The sequence below is a fragment of the Mobula birostris genome, chromosome 31, assembly GCF_030028105.1.
Source record: "Mobula birostris isolate sMobBir1 chromosome 31, sMobBir1.hap1, whole genome shotgun sequence".
NCBI classification, from domain to species: Eukaryota; Metazoa; Chordata; class Chondrichthyes; order Myliobatiformes; family Myliobatidae; genus Mobula; species Mobula birostris.
Window position 1 is genome coordinate 3550777 of NC_092400.1, and position 20429 is coordinate 3571205.

Here is a 20429-nt window from a genome sequence, read left to right on the forward strand (position 1 = left end):
AAAGAAGGCTTGTTATGAGGGATTATTGAAGTTTACAACACAGCCCACTATGGCTGTTGTATTACTGACTCTTTATAGGTTCCCTCCAATTAGTTCAACCTCTTCACTCTCCCTCGATGGTCTAGAAGCTTTCTTCTTTAAGTGTAAACCCTAGTCTCAATAACTTATGGCACGAAGTGGACTCCTGCTCCTTATGCTAAAATATTGTCCTTTCACACAGTGAGTAAGACATTCCTGAATGACTAACTATCTCCTCATTCATTTGACAATTGTTCATAATCTGGTCACTGACTTTCTACTGGTAGGTTTGACAGGAATTGATAGGAAAAGCCAGACCTTGTTATTTTAATTTATTTAGCGATACAGAGCAGACCAGACTCTTCTAGTGCACCACCCAGAAACCCGCCTGTTTAACCCTGGCCTAGTCACAGGACAATTTACAATAACCAATTAACCTACTAACCAATATGTCTTTGGAACATGGGAGGAAACAGGAGCACCCAAAGATAACCCACACGCTCACAGGAAGGACTTGCAAACTCTTTAACAGACAGTGTCAGAAATTAACTTTGAACCCTGACCTCCAAGCAGTGATGGCATTGCGCTAACCACTACACTACTGCGGCACCTAATTAATTCTTTGTTTTAAAAATACAAAAACACTTGTCAAATTTGGCAAAGTGGCTTTGAGTTATTTATATCCAGGTCTGACAAAAATCTTAGTAATTGGGTAATTGGTCCATTATTGTGACATGTACTGAGCTAGAGAGGGAAGCTCTGTCTTGCATGCCATCCATCTAGATCATTAAGTTGATTTGGTGGTGGGGGAACAGAGAAGATGAGAGAATATTTGGGGCAGGTGTGCAAACTTTGAATATTTTTGGCTGTTTTACTGAGGAAGTGAGAATTGTAGACAGAGTCAATGGGGAGGAGCATGCTTTTCATGATTCATTAAGTTATGATCACAGTTTCTCGAGTAACACACACAAAATGCTGGAGGAACTCAACAGGTCAGGCAACATCAATGGAAAGGAATAAAATGTCAGCGTTTCAGGCTGAGACCCTTCATCAGGTCTTGGCCTGAAACAAGATCGACTTTTGTTTCTCTCTATAGATGCTGCCTGGCCTGCTGAGTTCCTCCAGCACATTGTGTGTGTTAATCTGGATTCCAGCATCTGCAGAATCTCTTGCCTTTACATGTCCACAGTTTCTTGCTGTCTTGGGCAGAGCAGTTGCCATGTGCATCAGATAGGATGCTTTCTATGGTGCATTATAAAAACTGAGGAGCTAGAGGAACTGGTGGAGTGCATGCCGCTGAATCATGACTAGCTAAGCCTAACATATACACCTAGGAACTCAGCTATCTCCACCTCAGCACCTTTGATGTAAACAGGAGCATGTGCTCTAACCCCCTGTGGTAAACCATATATATGTTGTAACTGGGTTACCTGTCTGGACACGCCCCTCTGCTGACTGCCCCTGTGGCTCCTCCCACAGACCCCTGAATAAAGGCGATTGTGCCACTGCTCCTCCTCTCAGTCCAGGGGCAGATACTCAGCATGGTGGAGGTCACATTCTACTGCTATAAAAGCCTTTCAGTATTTACTCTACTTCCAGTCTTTTGGAGTTATTGATGGTGCATCACCCCCTTCCTGAAGTAAGTAACCAGCCTTTTTGTTTTGCTGACTTTGAGGGAAAGCTTGTTGTCCTATTGAAACAAAGGATTAACCGGTGAAGATTTTGTGTCTGTCGAATCATCCCCATAATTTAGATCGAGCACAATTCTGGATTTTAGTATAGCAGCTGCTGAAAATAAAGCAGGGAAGGCACTCCTGCAGTGTATGGGGGTTGCAAAGTACCCCTGATACAGGCTCAGATTTAGATTGATTTATTGAGACATACAGTGAAATGTGTCATTTGCATTAACCACCAATACAACCTGGGGATGTGCTAAGTGTCACCACACGTTCTGATGCCAACGTGGCATCTCCACAATCCTTTGGTGGAACAACACAGAACACAACAAGCAAAGCAACAAAACAACAAGATGAGTGTTAGCAGCAACAGATTTGTGTTCTTGGTCCTGATAGAGGACGCAGGGTGTGAGATGACTCAGCCTCAATAAGGAAGACTGTGACTGAAGTATGTCATGTCAAAAATCACCTCCTCCTAGAGAAGGCAACAATCTACTTATATACCCCTCCTGGAACAGACCACAGTCTGCCTTTACCCACATTATCTTTAGAAACACACGAGTTGCTTTAATCCCCCAGCTGAACATCTATCCTGCATCCATTTCTTTGACCTTGAGAGTATGGCAAAAACACTTGTTAATTGAGCATCATAGAGAGATATTTCTATGCCTGACAGTGAAAATCACCACTAATCTCAACCTTTACTGGGAACTGTAACCCACCATCAGAAGTCATGCACTTGGATATCTGGGCTGGAAGGTTTGATGATTTGTGCCTGTGATGAGCTCCTTTCCCACCTACATACTGCCTGATTTGCTGAGTTCCTCCAGTGTTGTTCTAGGTTCTTGATCAAAGCTATGGGGAGAAGGCAAGAGAATGTTCCATGATTGAATGGTGGAGCAGAATCGGTGGGCTGAATGGCTAATTCTGCTCCTGTGTCTTACTGTCTTATAGTCTGAATTAGCTTCCGTCACCGCACCCTCATAGTAGATGGGGAAACATCACAGCAGTAATTGAAGGAGAGTAACCAATGGAAGATTGGTCATCATGTAGGCCTGGCCAACATGCTCTTCACTTACCATCAATGCAGAGAGCTTTGCTTCCTTTCTCTATGAGTAGATACCTGGGACTCTCTGGAAACCAGGGGAGGGTGATGAGCTGAATTAAGGCAGGTAACCCACTGAAGGCCAATAATAAATGCCACTTGTTTTCATCACCTAGAAGTTCCCTGGGACAGAATATAAGAGGGGATTAACTCTGTACTGATCCATAACTCCATAGCATAGTATCTTTTGCAACCTGAAACACTTTACAGCTAAAGAATTATTGTCTCAGTTTGGAATATAGGAAAACCAGCTGCCAATTTGTGTACTCCAAGCTCCCAAAGCTAAGAATGAAGAGTAATGATTGGCTAGCACCTCAAAACTTAGACCAGTTTTGGAATGTCATGTTAAATGAACACAAGTCACACCTATTAAGCAATTCCAGCACACAGTTATACAGGGAAGCCAACAGCAATGCATACACACATTCTACGTTTATCCGCATGCTGTGGAATCCTCAAACTCCATGTGCCCACAGCCTCTTTGTATTAAAGGTCAGCTATTGTAGGTGGGGTGGGTTAGCAGAGCACAAAGCCCCTACAGGGGAAGGAGGAAAAATCCAGGCCAAGGCAACAGAAGCTCGAACAGACCAACACAGAGTGCCAGCATTGCGCACACTCGGACTTGCATCCTCTGCACCACAACCAGCAAATGGCTACTCGAGTACCCAGCTGTTTCAGCACAGATTCGATGGGCCAAAGGGACTGTTTCAGAACTGTAGTGCTCTGCGATTCTATGACGGTCACCTCACTTGGCCCACTGCTGTTCAAAGGGCATTGCAGAGGAGGGACCAATCTCCTGTTCAGTCACACCGTTGTTCTTGGTAACGTTTGCCATTTGATAAGTTAGTGAACGTCACCTAAATCATAACCGTTGCCCTGGTACTTTCATTCTACATGATAGGAAAGCACAACATGAAGAATGGCTTCCTATTAAACATGACTGCTATGTCCTTCACTCATTAGCGTTTGGGGCAGAGACAGTCTAACGTCTCCCGGCAAACTCTCATCTGTAGTCACATTGAAGAAAATTTCAATCAGAACAATGCTATACTGTAAAACGAATAGATAGGATAGAGTTTGCCACGTTTCCTTAATCAGTTCGTAGGAGTCCCAACGAGAGAGTGTGCTATTAGGGAATGAGACAGGGCCGGTGACAAAAGCTTGTGTAGGGGAACACTTTGCATCTAGAGATCATAATGCCATTAATTTCAAGGTAAATATGCAAAAAGAAAGGTCTGATCTGAGGGCTGAGATTCTAAATTGGAGAAAGACTAAATCTGATGGTATCAGAAATAATCTGATAAGTGAGGATTGGGACAGGCTGATTTCTGGCAAATATGTACCTTGTAAGTGGGAGGCCTTCTAAATTTTGCTCTGGAAAATCAGAATGGTTATCCATGTGTGGAGCCAAAAGAGTTGGGGGGAATCTTAAATACTTCTTTACATCTGTATTTACTCAGGAGACGGACACAGAGTCTACAGAAGTGAGGCAAGGTGGTATCAACTTCATGGACCCTGTACGGATTACAGAGGAGGAGGTGTTTGCTGTCCTGAGGCAGATCAGGGTGGATAAATCCCCAGAGTCTGACCAGGTGTTCCCTCAGGCCCTACTGGAGGCAAGTGCATAAATTGCCGTGGACCCAGTACAGATATTTAAATCATTCTTAGTGACAGGAGAGGTACCACAGGATTGGAGGAGAGCCAGTGTTGTTCTGCTGTTTAAGAAAGGCTCTAAACAGAAACCAGGAAATTATAACCATATAACAGTTACAGCACGGAAACAGGCCATCTCGGCCCTTCTAGTCCGTGCCGAACTCTTACCCTAGTCCCACCAACCTGCACTCAGCCCATAACCCTCCATTCCTTTCCTGTCCATATAGCTATCCAATTTAACTTTAAATGACAACATCGAACCTGCCTCAACCACTTCTGCTGGAAGCTCGTTCCACACAGCTACCACTCTCTGAGTAAGGCTGGTGAGTCTGTCATCAGTAGTCAAGTGGGATGGATTGCGAGTCGGTTGGGGACCGTTCACTGCCATTGTGATGTGTCATCATCTCCCACCAGCTCCACCACTGAGATCATGGCTGGTTCACTATGTTTGGAACCTCTGCCTTGACCCTACTGCCATGTGTGACCCTACCAGGACCACGCACCAGATGCCTAAACTTCAGACTGCATCGATCTCGCGATCTCAGGAACCCACAAGCATCTCCACCACAACCAGGTGAGCTGGCACAAAGTTTTCCTTTTCCTCCGGTACGGGTATGTACCATCACGATATTTACTGACAACTCCACAGCAGGCAATGAGAACAAGCAGGACAGAATGATTCCTTGCAACATCTACCATACCACAAACAGCATCAGGAAACAGAGTCCAGGTAATGTTCGATCCTGATGCTTTCCAGAAGACAAGAATGAAGCATAAAGCTTATTCTTTATGATCACTTTATGAAGTGTTACAAGAGTGGAAAATGAACAAGAAAGAGGAGCTGAGAGAACCAAGGAGAAAGCAGCCGTGGGCATCTCAACTTCAGACAAGAGATAACAAAATTTCATTCTTAACAATTAACCTATAAAAAGCCAGATTCAAGAAGTATGCCACCTGCTACTGAAAACTAGGAAGTTTCTAGAAAAATACAGAAGCAGCAACTGTAATTACTGGAAAAAAAAAATCACTGAGCAATTCATGTATATAGGGCAGATAATTATATAAAAATACAAGCATAGGAAAGTTAAACTACAAGAAAAATAAAAGGAAAATAATAATTCTACCCCCTAATCCAACAGTAAAGAGTGGAGGAAATAGAAATGATAAAAACCTGTCCAATCAAAAAGAACAATTTCTCAAAAACAATTCTGTTGAGTGTCCATCATATCCAACAACATGGGAGAGCTGTGCGGGACAGTTTTTAAGAGGATAAGCCGTTGCACTGGAACAGTTCCACTCCTTCGGAAGTCTGGGCCTAGTGGTATGAGTAGTCATCAAAAACCGGGCTCTTCCTCGGCTGCAGTAGACGACCATGACTTCTTCTATGCCTTGTCGTGTCCTTCTCTCTCCACGGAGCACTGCAGAATCACCTTCCTGGCCATAGGAAATCACTGTTGATCTAATCCACACAGTTTGCCAGAGCTGATTTCACGTGATAGGACAGGTATGTCCCTGTCTCACCAGAACCTGAGGCCTGCTGGCTTCCCTCACCTGGTTCAGCCTGCCTGTTGAAGCAATATACTGGGATGTGGCTGCTGTCACATGCAAACAGTTACTTGGAGCCACAGGAGAGAGATGAGTGTCTGGTGGGGGCCAAAGGTGAGTGAGCTGCCCCAGAATGGACATGACAAGCCCCTTCACCAGAGGTGTTGCCCCTCTCTGGACACCTCATTCACTTCCCCAAACTTATAGCTTAACGAAGAGCATAAGATCACTGCCAGCCATTCATACGTGTGTATGTATGACTAATATGGAATTACCTAATCAACTCTACTCTTCTTAGCTTCTGCATTGCCACCTCTGCCCCCAACATGTGAACTCTAATCTTATTCGGCCTTAGGAATTGCAAGCGCTCGGTCCGTGATGAAGGTCTGCATTGCTTGATTTGCAAGTGAACAAGTCAAGCAAGATTATAGTGGATGGTTAGCTAATGTAATCATACCTGAGCCCAACTATCAATCCCATCGACTTCCCAATGGCATTAAATACGGCACGGGTCAGACACACAGCTCCTCGCATTTCTTTCGGTGCTACTTCTCCCAGGTACAAGCCATGAGCAACCACTCCAAGGCCTTATAAAAAGAGACAGAAGAGCGAAGGGTAGATCAGCATTGATGAGTGACAGTGCCATCGGCTCATTGGTGTTTAAGGGTTCAAGAGGAATTTGATATTGTTAAATGTGCTGAAAGGGGTAGATTGTTGTTTTTCCAATCAAGCATAAAACTGGCCTATGGAGATGAACACCTGCCAGGGAAATTGACCAGCCTCTGCAATTTCATGCCCAGAATGAAAATGACTCCTTGTCCAGAGGTTCAGTTTGAAAATCCTGCGGTCATAAAACCATAAGATACGAGAGCAGAATTAGGCCATTTGGCCCATTGAGTCTGCTCTGCCATTTCATCATGGCTGATCCAATTTCCCTCTCAGCCCCAATCTCCTGCCTTCTCCCCGTATCCCTTCATGCCCTGACCAATCAAGAATCTATCAACCCCTGGCTTAAATATACATACAAACTTGGCCTCCACACCTGCCCATGGAAAAGAATTCCACGGATTCACCACCCTGTGTCTAAAGAAATTCCTCACCATCTCCATCTAAAAGGATGTCCCTCTAATCTGAGGCTGTGTGCTCTGGTTTTAGTCTCTCCCACCATAGGAAATATCCTCTCCACATCCACTCTATCAAGGCCTTTCAACATTTGATAGGTTTCTATGAGGTCGCCCCTCATTCTTCTGAATTCCTAAGAATACAGGCCCCAAGCCATCAATCACTCCACCTATGACAAGTCGTTTAACCCTGGAATCATTGTCATGAATCTCCTTTGAACCCTCTCCAGTTTCACCACTTCCTTTGTAAGATAAGGGGCCCAAAACAGCTCACAATTTTCCAAGTGAGGCCCCAGCAGTGCTTTATAGAGTCTCAACATTACATCCTTGCTTTTATGTTCTAGTCCTCTTCCAATGAATGCTAACATTGCATTTGCCTTTCTCACCACAGACTCAACCTACAAAGGGAATCTTGCACAAGGACTTCCACATCCCTTTGCACCTTAGTTTTTTGTATTTTCTCTCCATTTAGAAAATAGTCAACCCTTTCATTTCTTCTACCAAAGTGCATGACCATGACACTTTATTTCATCTGCCATTTCTTTGCTCATTTTCCTAATCTAAGTCCTTCTGTAGCCTCTCTACTTCCTCAAAACTACCTGCCCCTCCACCTATCTTCACATCATCTGCAAACTTCACAACAAAGCCATCAATTCCATCATCCAAATCATTGTCATGTTTGAAAGTCCACCCTTGAGATCCTATGTGATTATGTGAGCACCTTCTCCCCACCAAAACCCCTGATGCCCATTCAATGTGCTCCCTGAATCCATTTAAAAGATTCTATATACAGAAAGTGCCATTTCTCACTATGTTGCAATCCAGCAGTGTGGCTCTGAGGTCTTCGGTGATGGTTGAAACTGAATTGCCCAACATTTGATGGCTATTATTTTACTTTCTGAAGATAATGTACTTTAGAACTGTAAACAATATATATTAGCATTACCTGTGCTAATTCCATACAGGAATCTTCCCACCACAATCATCTCAAATGACCTTGACATCCTGCTAAATGCCATTATTAGTGCAGAACCAATTGCCACAACATTATTACACAGCAGGCATTTCTTCCTGAAACACAAATGAATGAGCTTAGATGAATATATACAAAATAATTACAAGATGTCCAAAGTAATAGCAAAAGGCAAATTATCTCCTTCACTTTAAAAGGCAGGATTATCCCAGGTGTATGCTCTATTCATTGAACCATTAAGAAGCAATTAAAACAGAGAGCAATGGACAAGTGTCACTCATAAACAGCTGATATCAGTCACCACTTCAATTATTCCATTTGGAGTAAATGCTACTTAATGCCTTCATCTTTGTTAAGCCTAAGAGATTAATTAAAATCATTCATTATCAGGCAAATTTACTTGAAAACCAGATTCACCTGGTTAACCAGTGGCAGTAATTTTCTGCAAACCCACAGACCTCCAACAATATTATTGTTCACCTTTGGTTAACTTAGAGACGGATCGAGATAGCTGTTGTATCTACCATCAGTTTAGAATACCTCGTTCTGACACACCTCCTCCAGATATTCATGCCCATTGTGAAAATGACTGCTTGTCCCAGTTGACAGGGTGGTGAAGAGGGCTTATGGAATGCTTGCTTTTATTAATCAAGGCATTGAATTCAAAAGTCAGGAGGGTATGGTGCAACTTTATGGAACCCTGGTTAGGCTCCATCTGGAGTATTGTATGGAGTTCTGGGCGCCCGGCTCTGGGAAGAATGATGGAGAGGGTGTTGAAGGAGTTTACTAAGATGCTGTCCGGTTTTAGAGGGCATGTGTTATCACGAGAGGCTGGACAAACTTGGGTTGTTTTCTCTGGAGCGCCGGAAACTGAGGGGAGATCTGATAGAGGGTTTACAAGATTATGAGAGGCATAGATAGAGTGGACAGGGAGTATCTGTTCTCCAGAATTGAAGCGTCTATTACCAGAGGGCATGCATTGAAGGTGAGGGGGTAGGTTCAAGGGGATAAGTTTTTTTTCTCAGAGAGTCATGGACTCTTGGAAGGTGCTGCCTGGTCTGGTGGTAGAGGCAAATACATTAGAGGCTTTTAAGAGATGTTTGGATAGGTGGAGTGATATGGACATTGTGTAGGGAGGAGGGGTTAGTGCTTGGGTGTTTTTGATTTGTTTTTTAGCTGGTTTGGCACAACATTCTGGGCCAAGTGGCCTATTCCTGTGCTGTAATCTTCTATGTTCTATATTCAGCCTGTCACTGTCTCACCAATTCCTCAGATGTTACGACAATCTAACTCTTATCTCTCTTCATCTCTAGCCCCTTGGTGTATCCTTCCTATCACCTCCAATCTCTATTTATCAAGCTACCCCACATACACTCCGTCAAACAGACTGTTCACACAGAGATTCGTCAGTGATTTCTGCCCTCCAAAAGTATAGACACTCAGTGGTTCCTCCTGGACCACAGTAAGTGGCTATCGAGTGTCTGTTTGTGGCCTTCTGCTGCTGTGTCCCATCCACTCCAAGGCGTGATGTGTTGTGCATTCAGAGATGCTCTTCTGTACACCACTGTTGTAACAGGTGATAATGTTGGGCTACTGTCACCCCTGTCAGCTGGAACCTCTGACTTTCTCACGCAACTTCTGCTCAGTGGGTGACCTGTTTATCACGCCGTTCTTTGTATACACTAGAGACCGTTGCGCATGAAAGTCCGGAAGGTCAACAGTTTCTGAGATACTCAAACCACCCTATCTGGCGCCAACAATCTTTCCACGGTCTAGACACTTAGATCACATTTCTTCACCACTCTGGTGCTTGGTCTGAACAACAACTGAACCTCTTGACCATGTCTGTATGCTTTTATGCATCGAGTTGCGGCCACATGATTAGCTGATTTGATATTTGCAGTGACGAGCAGATGTACAGGTGTATCTAATAAAGTGGCCATTGAGTATGTATACTGTATATACACAAACACACACACACACACATCTGTGTGTGTATGTGTTGTATAATCCTTATAAAATCTACTCCTCCAATTCAATCCAGTACATCAATTTCTTCAATTCCAAACACTCAATGTCTCCATCCCAATCACAGATTGTAATCCGTCCCTCCAAGTTTCAATGTCTATCCCATCAGCGCTATTAATTTGACTTCATTTGCTCCCCTGAGTTATTGCCACTTAACTTTCTGTGTTTTATCCTCAAGTTCGCAAATACAGAGTGCACCCCTATTAAAAGTAATTATTTTCTGTTTAAAGTAGGTTGTAAAATGAGACAAATTCAGTGTGCATAGTTTCACAGCTAACTACATGTGGATCTTAGGGTCCATGTTCATAAATCCCTCAAAGTTGCCATGCAAGTTGATAGGGTGGTTAAGAGAGTGTATGGTGTGTTGTCCATCATTAGCTGGAGGGTTGAATTCAAGTGCCGAAAGGTAATGTTTCAGCTCTATAAAACCCTGGTTAGACCACACTTTCTGATCACCTCATTACAGTATAGGATTGAGGTGGAAGCTTTAGAGAAGGTACGGAGGAGACCTACCAGGACGCTGCCTGGATTGAAGAGCATGCTCGATAAGGAAAGTCTGAGCTAGCTAGGGATTTTCTCTTTGGAGCGAAGGAGGATGAGAGATGACTCGATAGGGGTGTACAAGATGATAAGAGGCACAGATTGAGCGGACAGTTAGAGACTTTTCCCCAGGGTGCAAATGGCTGATACCAGGGGATATAATTGTGAAGTGATTGGCAGAAAGTATGGGGGGGGGGGATGTCAGAGGTAAGTATTTTATACAGAGTGTGGTGGGTGCATGGAACACTCTCCCAAGGGTGGTGCTACAGACAGATACATTAGAGGCATTTAAGAAACTCTTGGACAGGAACATGGATGATAGAAAAATGGAAGGCTGTGTGGGAGGGAGGGGTTAGATTGACGTTGGAGTGGGTTAAAAGGTCAGAGATACATTGTAGGCTGCACTGTACTATAATATTCTATGTTCTATGTTACATAGGCACTTTGCCGCTGTTCCCACCTTCCAAACTTCACAGTTAAAACTGCAGCAACTTGGCTTCCGACCAGCCCTCCAACCGAGTACACGGATACAATGAAAGACCAAAGAAGCCTCAATGAGTATTCCTGCAGAGGAGTTTCATACCGATGAATCCAAGTTTCATTGGTGAAGCTCTTAATAAACTGGGGGAATGGATTAACACAGAAAATCACACTCAGTGTCAGGCATCAGTACAATTACAGATACAATGATTATTGGTGAGAGTGTCACAAAGAGAAAGTGTAATAGTAGCAGAAGTGATGTCTCAGGTTAAAAACAGATGCTGCCTGACCTGCTGGGTACTTCCAACATTTCCAGTTCTTATTTCAGATTTCCAGCATCTGTAACATTTTATTTGCATTTACTAAATTAAATTCAGGATTGCTTCATGTGATTTCCGGTACACACGTGTAAAGGGGAATGAAATATTTGATACTCCGGAGCTGATGCAGCATATATAAAACACACTGATATAAAGAACGCAATAATAAAATTACACAATAAATATAATTACATAAGGTAGCTTACATACATCGATTGATTGTGTGTACACGGAGAGATGCTAGGTACAGGAATGTCTGTACATAAGGTCATTCTGACAGCAAATGTCACTGAATTTCAATATCTTCTTGACAAAGATGTTTACCACCCAGCTTCTGTTATATCACACTGACTTCTGAGAATAATTTCATAAGATTATATAAGACATAGGAGCAGAATTAGGCTATGTGGCCCATTGACTCTGCTCCACCATCCCATCATGGCTAATTTATTATCCTTTTCAACACTATTCTTCTATCTTAGAAACATAGAAACATAGAAAACTTACAGCACAATGCAGGCCCTTCGGCCGACAAAGTTGTGCCGAACATGCCCTTACCTTAGAAATTACCTAGAGTTACCCACAGCCCTCTATTTTTCTAAGCTCCATGTACCTATCCAGGAGTCTCTTAAAAGACCCTATCGTATCCGCCTCCACCACCGTTGCCGGCAGCCCATTCCACGCACTCACCACTCTGCATAAAAAACTTACCCCTGACATCTCCTCTGTACCTACTTCCAAGCACTTTAAAACTGTGTCCTCTTGTGCTAGCCATTTCAGCCCTGGGAAAAAGCCTCTGACTATCCACACGATCAATGTCTCTCATCATCTTATACACCTCTATCAGGTCACCTCTCATCCTCCGTCGCTCCAAGGAGAAAAGGCTGAGTTCACTCAACCATCTTCTCCCCATAACCTTTGACACCCTTAGTAACCAAGAACTTTTTAACCTCTGCTTTAAGTATACCCAATGATTTGGCCTCCACTGCTGTATGTGGCAATGAATTCCACAGATTCACCACCTCTGGCCAAACAACGGTCATGGTACAATCCTGAAATATGTGAACCACTTCCTGAATCTTAGGAGGCATGTACCAGTGAAGACAGACATTGAAATTCAATATGCCAGGTAAATCTTCATCTGATCAATGATGAAGACCTCAGACCTGGTACAAAGCTGATGAGTTACTGAGCAGCAGTGATCCCTACTCTGATGTAAGACTCAGAGATTTAATCTCCCTACACATTATGGGGCTGAGTAGTGGTTTTTAATTTGCTCTTTAGTGTTAAGTCATGGCAAAAGGTGTGTGTGTGTGTGTGAGAGAGAGAGAGAGAATGTTGCATGGCCTCTGGGAAATAAAATCCTGGTGGAACAAAACTGTGCTGCAGTTCAATGCCATGGGAACCTTCATCCTGAGCTGCCCCTTCCACTGTTACCCGGCATTTTGTCTGGTGAAGGTGCCATAAAGCACAATGATGGGATGGGTCAGCTCAGTGTGAGGGCAAGACCATCTTTCCACAAGCACAGCAAACTGGTCACTCCTAGCAATCATGTATTGATCAGATGCATCTGCAGCAGGTAGATCAGAGGCGATAAGATCAGGAGTGATTATCTCTTTGTGTTGGTTTTCTCACTGTCTCTTTCTGGAAAGGACTAGCAGGTTAGCTCAGACCCCAGAGCTACCTTGCCCTGGGCCCAGTACCTAAATGCCAGCGTCTTGACTTCGTTAAAAGGTTAACGAGGTTCAGTGTGTCACCACACACTCTCATCAAATTTCTACAGATGTACAGATCAATGTACCCTGACTGGTTATATCCCGGCTTGGTACCGCAATTCCAATGTATAAGAAGTAGCAGAGAGTGGGAGACTGACGAATACACCATGGGCACATCCCTGCCCATCATCAGCAGGATCTACAGGGTCTCAGGAAGGGAGCATCCATCAAGGATCCCCTCCATCTGGCCCATACCATCTTCTTACAGCTATTATTGGGCAGGAGACACAGAAGCCTGAGGTTCCACACCATCAGCTTCAAGAACACCTACTTCCCTCCAATCATTTAAATCCTGAACTGACTTCCAAAACCCTAACCATGGCCTCAGTATAACATCAATATGCCCACCCTGATCACCTTGCACAACAACAGATTTCGTTGTTTTATCACTTCTGATTGTGTTCTTTCTTGTAAACTCCGTGAGTAATTTATGTGTTTCTTATGAGTGTAGTGTAAATGATGCTATGTGTCTATGATATTGCTGTGAGTAAGTTTTTCATTTCACTCAGAGCTACATGACAATAAGCTTCTCTTTGATCTTGACTTTCACTGCTGAGATGCACTTGGTGATGCCCACCCATTCAGGACATTCTGCAGCCTTTTACACTTGGCTCAAGAAAGCAAAGTCCATCTTCAGTCATACTGACAATCAGTGTGGGCACTCCTCGTGGACCTGTGCTTAGCCCACTGCTCTTACGCTCTCTATACTCATGACTATGTGGTCAGGCCGCATGCCATCTCAAATGCCAGCTCAAATGCCATTGACACCACTGTTGATGGTGACAAGGATGGCACAGGAGCATGATAGGTCAGCTGCTTGAGGAGTGTTGCAATAGCAACTTTGTGCTCAACGTCAGCAAGCTCAAGGAACTGATTATGGCCTCCAGGAAGGGGAAGTTGGGAGAACACCCATCCGTCCTCATCGAGGGGCCAACAGTGGAAAGGGTGAGCAGCTTCCGGTTCCTGGGTGGCAACATCTCAAAGAATCTATCCTGGGCCCAACATATTGATGAAAACATGTAGAAGGTACACTGGCAGCTATAGTTCATTAGGAGTTTGAGGAGGTTTGGTTTGTCAGCAAAGACTCCAGCAAATTTCTACAGATGTACAGTGGAGAGCATCCAGACTGGTTGCATGACTGCCTAGTACGGAAGCTCCAGTGCACGGGGTGGAAAGAGGCTGCAGACTGTTGTAGACTCAACTATTTCCATTTCAGGCCCAACTATACCCACCATTGAGGACACCTTCAAACAGTGGGGCCTCAAGAAGGCAGCATCCGTCATTATGGACCGGGGTACCACGAACCCAAGACCACCACACTATTCCCCTTTTGCATTATTAATTTATTTTTGTAACTTACTGCAATTTGCATATCTCACACTGTACTGCAGCCACAAAACAACAGATGTCATGACATATGCCATTGACAATAAGTCTGATTCTGACTCTGTTTTTTAATGTCATTACAGTAATTCAATAGCTTCTGCTGCTGATAGTATGTGAGCAAACAGCCCTGTGTTTTGGGTGGATTGAACACAACACCTCTGAGTCTCTGGATCGTAACCAGAAAGTTGCCTTCCTTGCCATTAGTAGTGTAAGCAGCTGTGGGGTGTGTCGGTAAGAGTGCACGTAGGACGGACTGAGTCAGTAAATTACCTCTGATGGTGTATTTATGGCAGATATGTTGAATCCAAATTGGAAACTCCCTCCAATTCCTACCACGAAGATGAACAAGAAAAACTTGCTTCGCAGAAACTGTGAATTAAAAAGTAGTTGTGATTATTGCTGAAAACTAAATTAGAAGATACAAGCTTAATTACACACTGAAACCAGTCACATTGAGCCATCAGCGTTACAGTAAATCTTCCATCTTATTACCCTCCTCATACCCCTAACAGCGAGGTTGTGTTCTTGGGTTCATGGACCGTTCGGGAATCTGACAACAGAGGGGAAGAAGCTGTTTATAATCATCCGTGGCCGTAGCCTGCACACATTGGACTCCTGGACTGACCCCACTCGCCTCAGCACTGAACTGGTTCTTTGGCTCTGCACCCACTTTGCAGTTCATCTTCTGTGTGTTATTTGTTTACTTCTTTATTGTCTGCACAATTTGCTCTTTTTTTCACACATTGGGTCTTTGACTGTCTTTGATGTGTGGGGCTTTTAATGGTTTCTATGCAGTTTCTGTGTTTTGTGGCTGCCTGCAAGAAGACAAATCTCAAGATTGTATACAATATACATACTTCGATGATAAATGTACTTTAAACTTTGAACTTAATTTGATTAATGTCCATGAATCTCTAATTTAAAAAAGATATAATGCCTCAGAATTATAAAGATTCATGATTTGCTGGGTGAAGACATTTCACTCATCTTAGTTCCCTTATCCTCAAAGTGTATCCTACATTCTGTAGTCTGGGAAACATCTTACCTGCATCAGATACTTGTCAGTCATTTTATGAATTTGTAAATTTTGAAGCAATCTCTCTTCCTTCTAAATTCTAGAGTACAGTCCCAATCTACTCATTCTCTCCTCATACAGACTCCTGTCCCTACAGCCAGTCCAGTGAAAATTTGCCACACTCCCTCTATGGCTGGTCTGATGAAGGGTCTCGGCCTGAAACGTCGACTGTGCATCTTCCTATGGATGCTGCCTGGCCTGCTGCGTTCCACCAGCATTTTGTGTGTGTTTCTCCGTGGCAGGTAATTCTTTCTGAAGTAAGAACAAAACTGTACTTGGTTTTACACAGGGCTCTTTACAAGTACAGACAAATACAAAGATAGTTCTTCATTCCTGTAATCAAATGCTTTCCCAATAAAGGCTAGCAAACTATTTGCCCTTCTAATCACATATGGACCTACATTTTGACTGTAGTGTCAAGTACAATCATGTCTAGGTCTCTTTGAATATCATAACTATTCAATCCCTTGCCACTTAACCACAGACAGCTTATCTACGTATATCCTCTTGAAATCTTTAATTGTGCTCTGCACTCACAATCCCACCTGGTTTATTGTCATTATTAAACCTGGAAATATGATCATTGATCCAGACAGTGAATACTCTGATCCCTGTAGTAGCTCTCTAGTCATCGCTTTCCTCCAGTATAAAGTACTGAGATCTAAAATAAATGACTTGAAGGAAAAAACAGAGTAGATTTAACTTCAAAAATATAGACAAGAGAAACAAAAATGCATTAAAAAATATACTTGACCATAGAGCAGGGAACTGTCACTTATGGGAAAGCTTTATCAAAGGATTGAATTGAGTGGGCTTTTTCTGTGTCCAATTCAAGAGTCATTGTATTATCTCACGGCATCTGCTGCACTTAAATAAGATTTTTCAAAACAACATCAATCCCAAGACTAAAACATGACAAGTCTGAAGCCTCATGATGGGAAGGATGTAGAAGCTTTTGAGAGGGTGCAGAAACACAGAAACGTAGACAATAGGTGCAGGAGTAGGCCATTTGGCCCTTCGAGCCTGCACCGCCATTCAGTATGATCATGGCTGATCATCCAACTCAGAACCCTGTATCTGCCTTCTCTCCATACCCCCTGATCCCTTTAGCCACAAGGGCCATATCTAACTCCCTCTTAAATATAGCCAATGAACTGGCCTCAACTGTTTCCTGTGGCAGAGAATTCCACAGATTCACCACTCTCTATGTGAAGAAGTTTTTCCTCATCTCGGTCCTAAAAGGCTTCCCCTTTATCCTTAAACTGTGACCCCTTGTTCTGGACTTCCCTAACATCGGGAACAATCTTCCTGCATCTAGCCTGTCCAATCCCTTTAGGATTTTATACGTTTCAATAAGATCCCCCCTCAATCTTCTAAATTCCAGAGAGTATAGAAACCATAGAAAAACTACAGCACAGAAACAGGCCTTTTGGCCCTTCTTGGCTGTGCCGAACCATTTTCTGCCTAGTTCCACTGACCTGCACATGGACCATATCCCTCCATACACCTTCCATCCATGTATCTGTCCAATTTATTCTTAAATGTTAAAAAAGAACCCACATTTACCACCCCGTCTGGCAGCTCATTCCATACTCCCACCATTCTCTGTGTGAAGAAGCCCCCCTTAATGTTCCCTTTAAACATTTTCCCCCTCACCCTTAACCCATGTCCTCTGGTTTTTTTCTCCCCTTGCCTCAGTGGAAAAAGCCTGCTTGCATTTACTCTATCTATACCCATCATAATTTTATATACCTCTATCAAATCTCCCCTCATTCTTCTACGCTCCAGGGAATAAAGTCCTAACCTATTCATAGCCTAGTTGATCCAGTTTTTCATCATATGAAAGTCCTGCCATCCCAGGAATCAATCTGGTGAACCTTCTTTGTACTCCCTCTGTGGCAAGAATGTCTTTCCTCAGATCAGGGGACCAAAACTGCACACAATACTCCAGGTGTGGTCTCACTAAGGCCTTGTACAACTGCAGTAGAACCTCCCTGCTCCTATACTCGAATCCTCTTGCTATGAATGCCAGCATACCATTCGCCTTTTTCACCGCCTGCTGTACCTGCATGCCCACTTTCAATGACTGGTGTATAATGACACCCAGGTCTCGTTGCACCTCCCCTTTTCCTAATCGGCCACCATTCAGATAATAATCTGTTTTCCTGTTCTTGCCACCAAAGTGGATAACCTCACATTTATCCACATTAAATTGCATCTGCCATGAATTTGCCCACTCACCCAACCTATCCAAGTCACCCTGCATCCTCTTAGCATCCCACTGCCGCCCAGAAGAGATTCCCCAGGATGCTGCCTGGATTAGAGAGGAGAGGATGCGCAAGCTAAGCGTTTCTCTTTGGAGCGAAGGAAAATAAGAACTCACTTGATAGAGATATAGAAGAGTACAGGAAGCATAGATCAAGTCGATAGGCAGAGACTTTCTCACAGGGTGGAAATTCAAGAGGTTATAATTTTAAGATGATCAGAGGGAAGTGCAGGGCGATGTTCTTTACACTGAGAGTGGTGGGTGTGTGGAACACCCAGCTAAGGGTGGTGGTGGACACAGATACATTAGGGACATTGAAGAAACCCTTAGATAGGTACATGGATGATAGAAAAATGGAGGCCTATGTAGGAGGGAAGGGTTAGATTGATCTAAGGGTAGGTTACAAGGTCAGCACAAGATCATAGGCCGAAGGGCCTGTACGGCACTGTAATGTTCTATGTTATACATTCTAAAGGTTACATTGTACACCAGCTTAATCACCTCTAGGGTCTCATCTAAAGCAGGATTCTCATCAGCAAGACTTCTTCCAGAAAGGAACTCCCCAAATTCCTCAAAGGAATGAGTTAAGTGGTGGGTTTCTGTAGGGTGACTGAGGCTGGTTGAGCAGTAATTGAAGAGCAGGCCAGTGAGGAACTCAAAGGCAAGATGCTTGTGTTTAGGGATGGGCTGTCGCTAGGCCCAACAAAATAGCTGTAGGCTGATGTCCTTTCCTCCCCTGTTTCAAACACAGTGAACTCCAAAAAGGCTCCAGTTAAATTGAGGGGCACAAAAAGGGGAAGTTCTGTTGGATAAAATGGGTTAGGCTATGATGTGTGTAAAAATGGGTACTCGGTTGTTAGCATGGTCTTGGTAGGCCAAAGGGCTGGTTTCCAGCTGCATCACTCTACCGTTATTTAAATTTAAATTTCAAACAGTTTCAAAAACATCAGATCTGTGTTAGCTTCCTCCAATCCATTTCTGTCAATAGTTTGCTACTTTTCATTTAAGAAGTAACTAATAAGTTCTTGAGAAGACTCCAGTCCAAGGGAATTACTAAAGCTGAGGCTTCACTAGAGTGACGCCCGTGTTGATTAACGCATCTCCCTTCCAAGGTGAGTCTGTAACCTTTAACAGCTCCTCCTGTGAAACCAGGCACCTTAACAGCTCCGCTTTGCTTTCTACCTCACCCATTCCATAGGCTGGTACAGAAGAAAGAAAGATGAAGGAATCCATTTGCATTGCACAGAATCTCTGAGCAGAAAGGAAAGCAGACAAGCAAACTCATCAAAATCAAGTTTATTAACACTGATTTATGTTGTAAAATTGTTGTTTTTCAGCAGCAGTATAGTTCACGACATAAATCTACTATAAGTTAGAATAAGAAATATATATATATGCCAAATGAGAGCAGAAATAGTGAGATAATGTTCATGGGTTCCTGGATCATTCAGAAATCTGATGGTGGAGGGAAGAAGAAGCTGTTCCTATAATGCTGTGTGTTTGCCTTTAGGCTCCTGTACTTCCTCCCTGATGGTAGCAATGAGAAGAAGGCATGTCCTGGGTGTTGGAGTTCTTTAATGATGGATGACACCTTTTTGAGGCATTGGCTTTAAAGATGACCTTGATGGTGGGGAGCCTGGTGCCAGTGATGGAACTGGCTGAGCTTTTTCTGGTCCAGTGCAGTGGCCCCTGCTTACCTCATAGTACTACTCAACCATTCGGAGCAGCTGCGAAAGTTAAAGAGTTACTCGGTTACTTTCCATTTACTCTACTCCTGTGAGTTTGCTCTGCTGGACTTTGGAGGCAAGTTGAAAAGGTTCCTTGTTGAAAAATTTCCTTGGACTCTGAGCGAGGAGAGTCTTTTCCTCATTTACAAGCCCGTTCACTTACGAGCTATATTACAGGCGCCAGAGGCAATACTAGGCCTGGGGGTTCTGAAGGAAGAGAGAAGAACTCATTCCTATGCAATATAACCTCTGAGGGTGTTCAGCAAATAGGTTGTTTCTACTACTCCAGAGATCTCCAGTCTTCCACACAGCAGCACACCCAAGGTGGAGGACTCCTAAGGCAGTGTGACCTGCTGTGGGCTGAGCTCTCATCCTGAGCTCCTGCTCTGATCATCCCTGTCAACAGCACAGATCTACGCAATGTATTCAGCACCCTGCAACATTTCGTGCTGAGTCTGTGATGCCCATTAACTTGGTGGACGGACCACTGGGTTACAGCACCATTTTCTCAAGGACTCTATTCCATTTCCCGAGAGGCAAAAGTCCTGACCTTCTAGCTAGCAGCTCACTGCAGCATGGAGGTCATCAATGCTGTCTGCTCAAGGTTGTGTAACTGGTGATCCTTTCAATAGAGCTTGGGTCTGTATTCCTGAATTTAGAAGAATGAGGGGAACTTTATCAAACATATCACATCCTAAACACGAGGAAATCTGCAGATGCTGGAAATTCAAGCAACACACA

The 20429-nt window shown here is 43.6% G+C and overlaps 1 protein-coding gene across 2 annotated transcripts in view; it reads right to left on the reverse strand.

The window, feature by feature from the left end:
• Positions 1 to 20429, reverse strand: part of LOC140190941 (solute carrier family 2, facilitated glucose transporter member 11-like) — a 43813-nt gene that overhangs the window by 15498 nt on the left and 7886 nt on the right. For both annotated transcript variants that reach the window (XM_072247921.1, XM_072247920.1), the window contains exons 2-6: positions 14891 to 14989; positions 11120 to 11280; positions 8065 to 8189; positions 6455 to 6584; positions 2774 to 2922 (exon numbers count right to left, since the gene is read on the reverse strand). In XM_072247921.1, coding sequence (XP_072104022.1) covers positions 2774 to 2922; positions 6455 to 6584; positions 8065 to 8189; positions 11120 to 11280; positions 14891 to 14989 — 664 coding nt within the window. The remainder of the gene's footprint in view (positions 1 to 2773; positions 2923 to 6454; positions 6585 to 8064; positions 8190 to 11119; positions 11281 to 14890; positions 14990 to 20429) is intronic.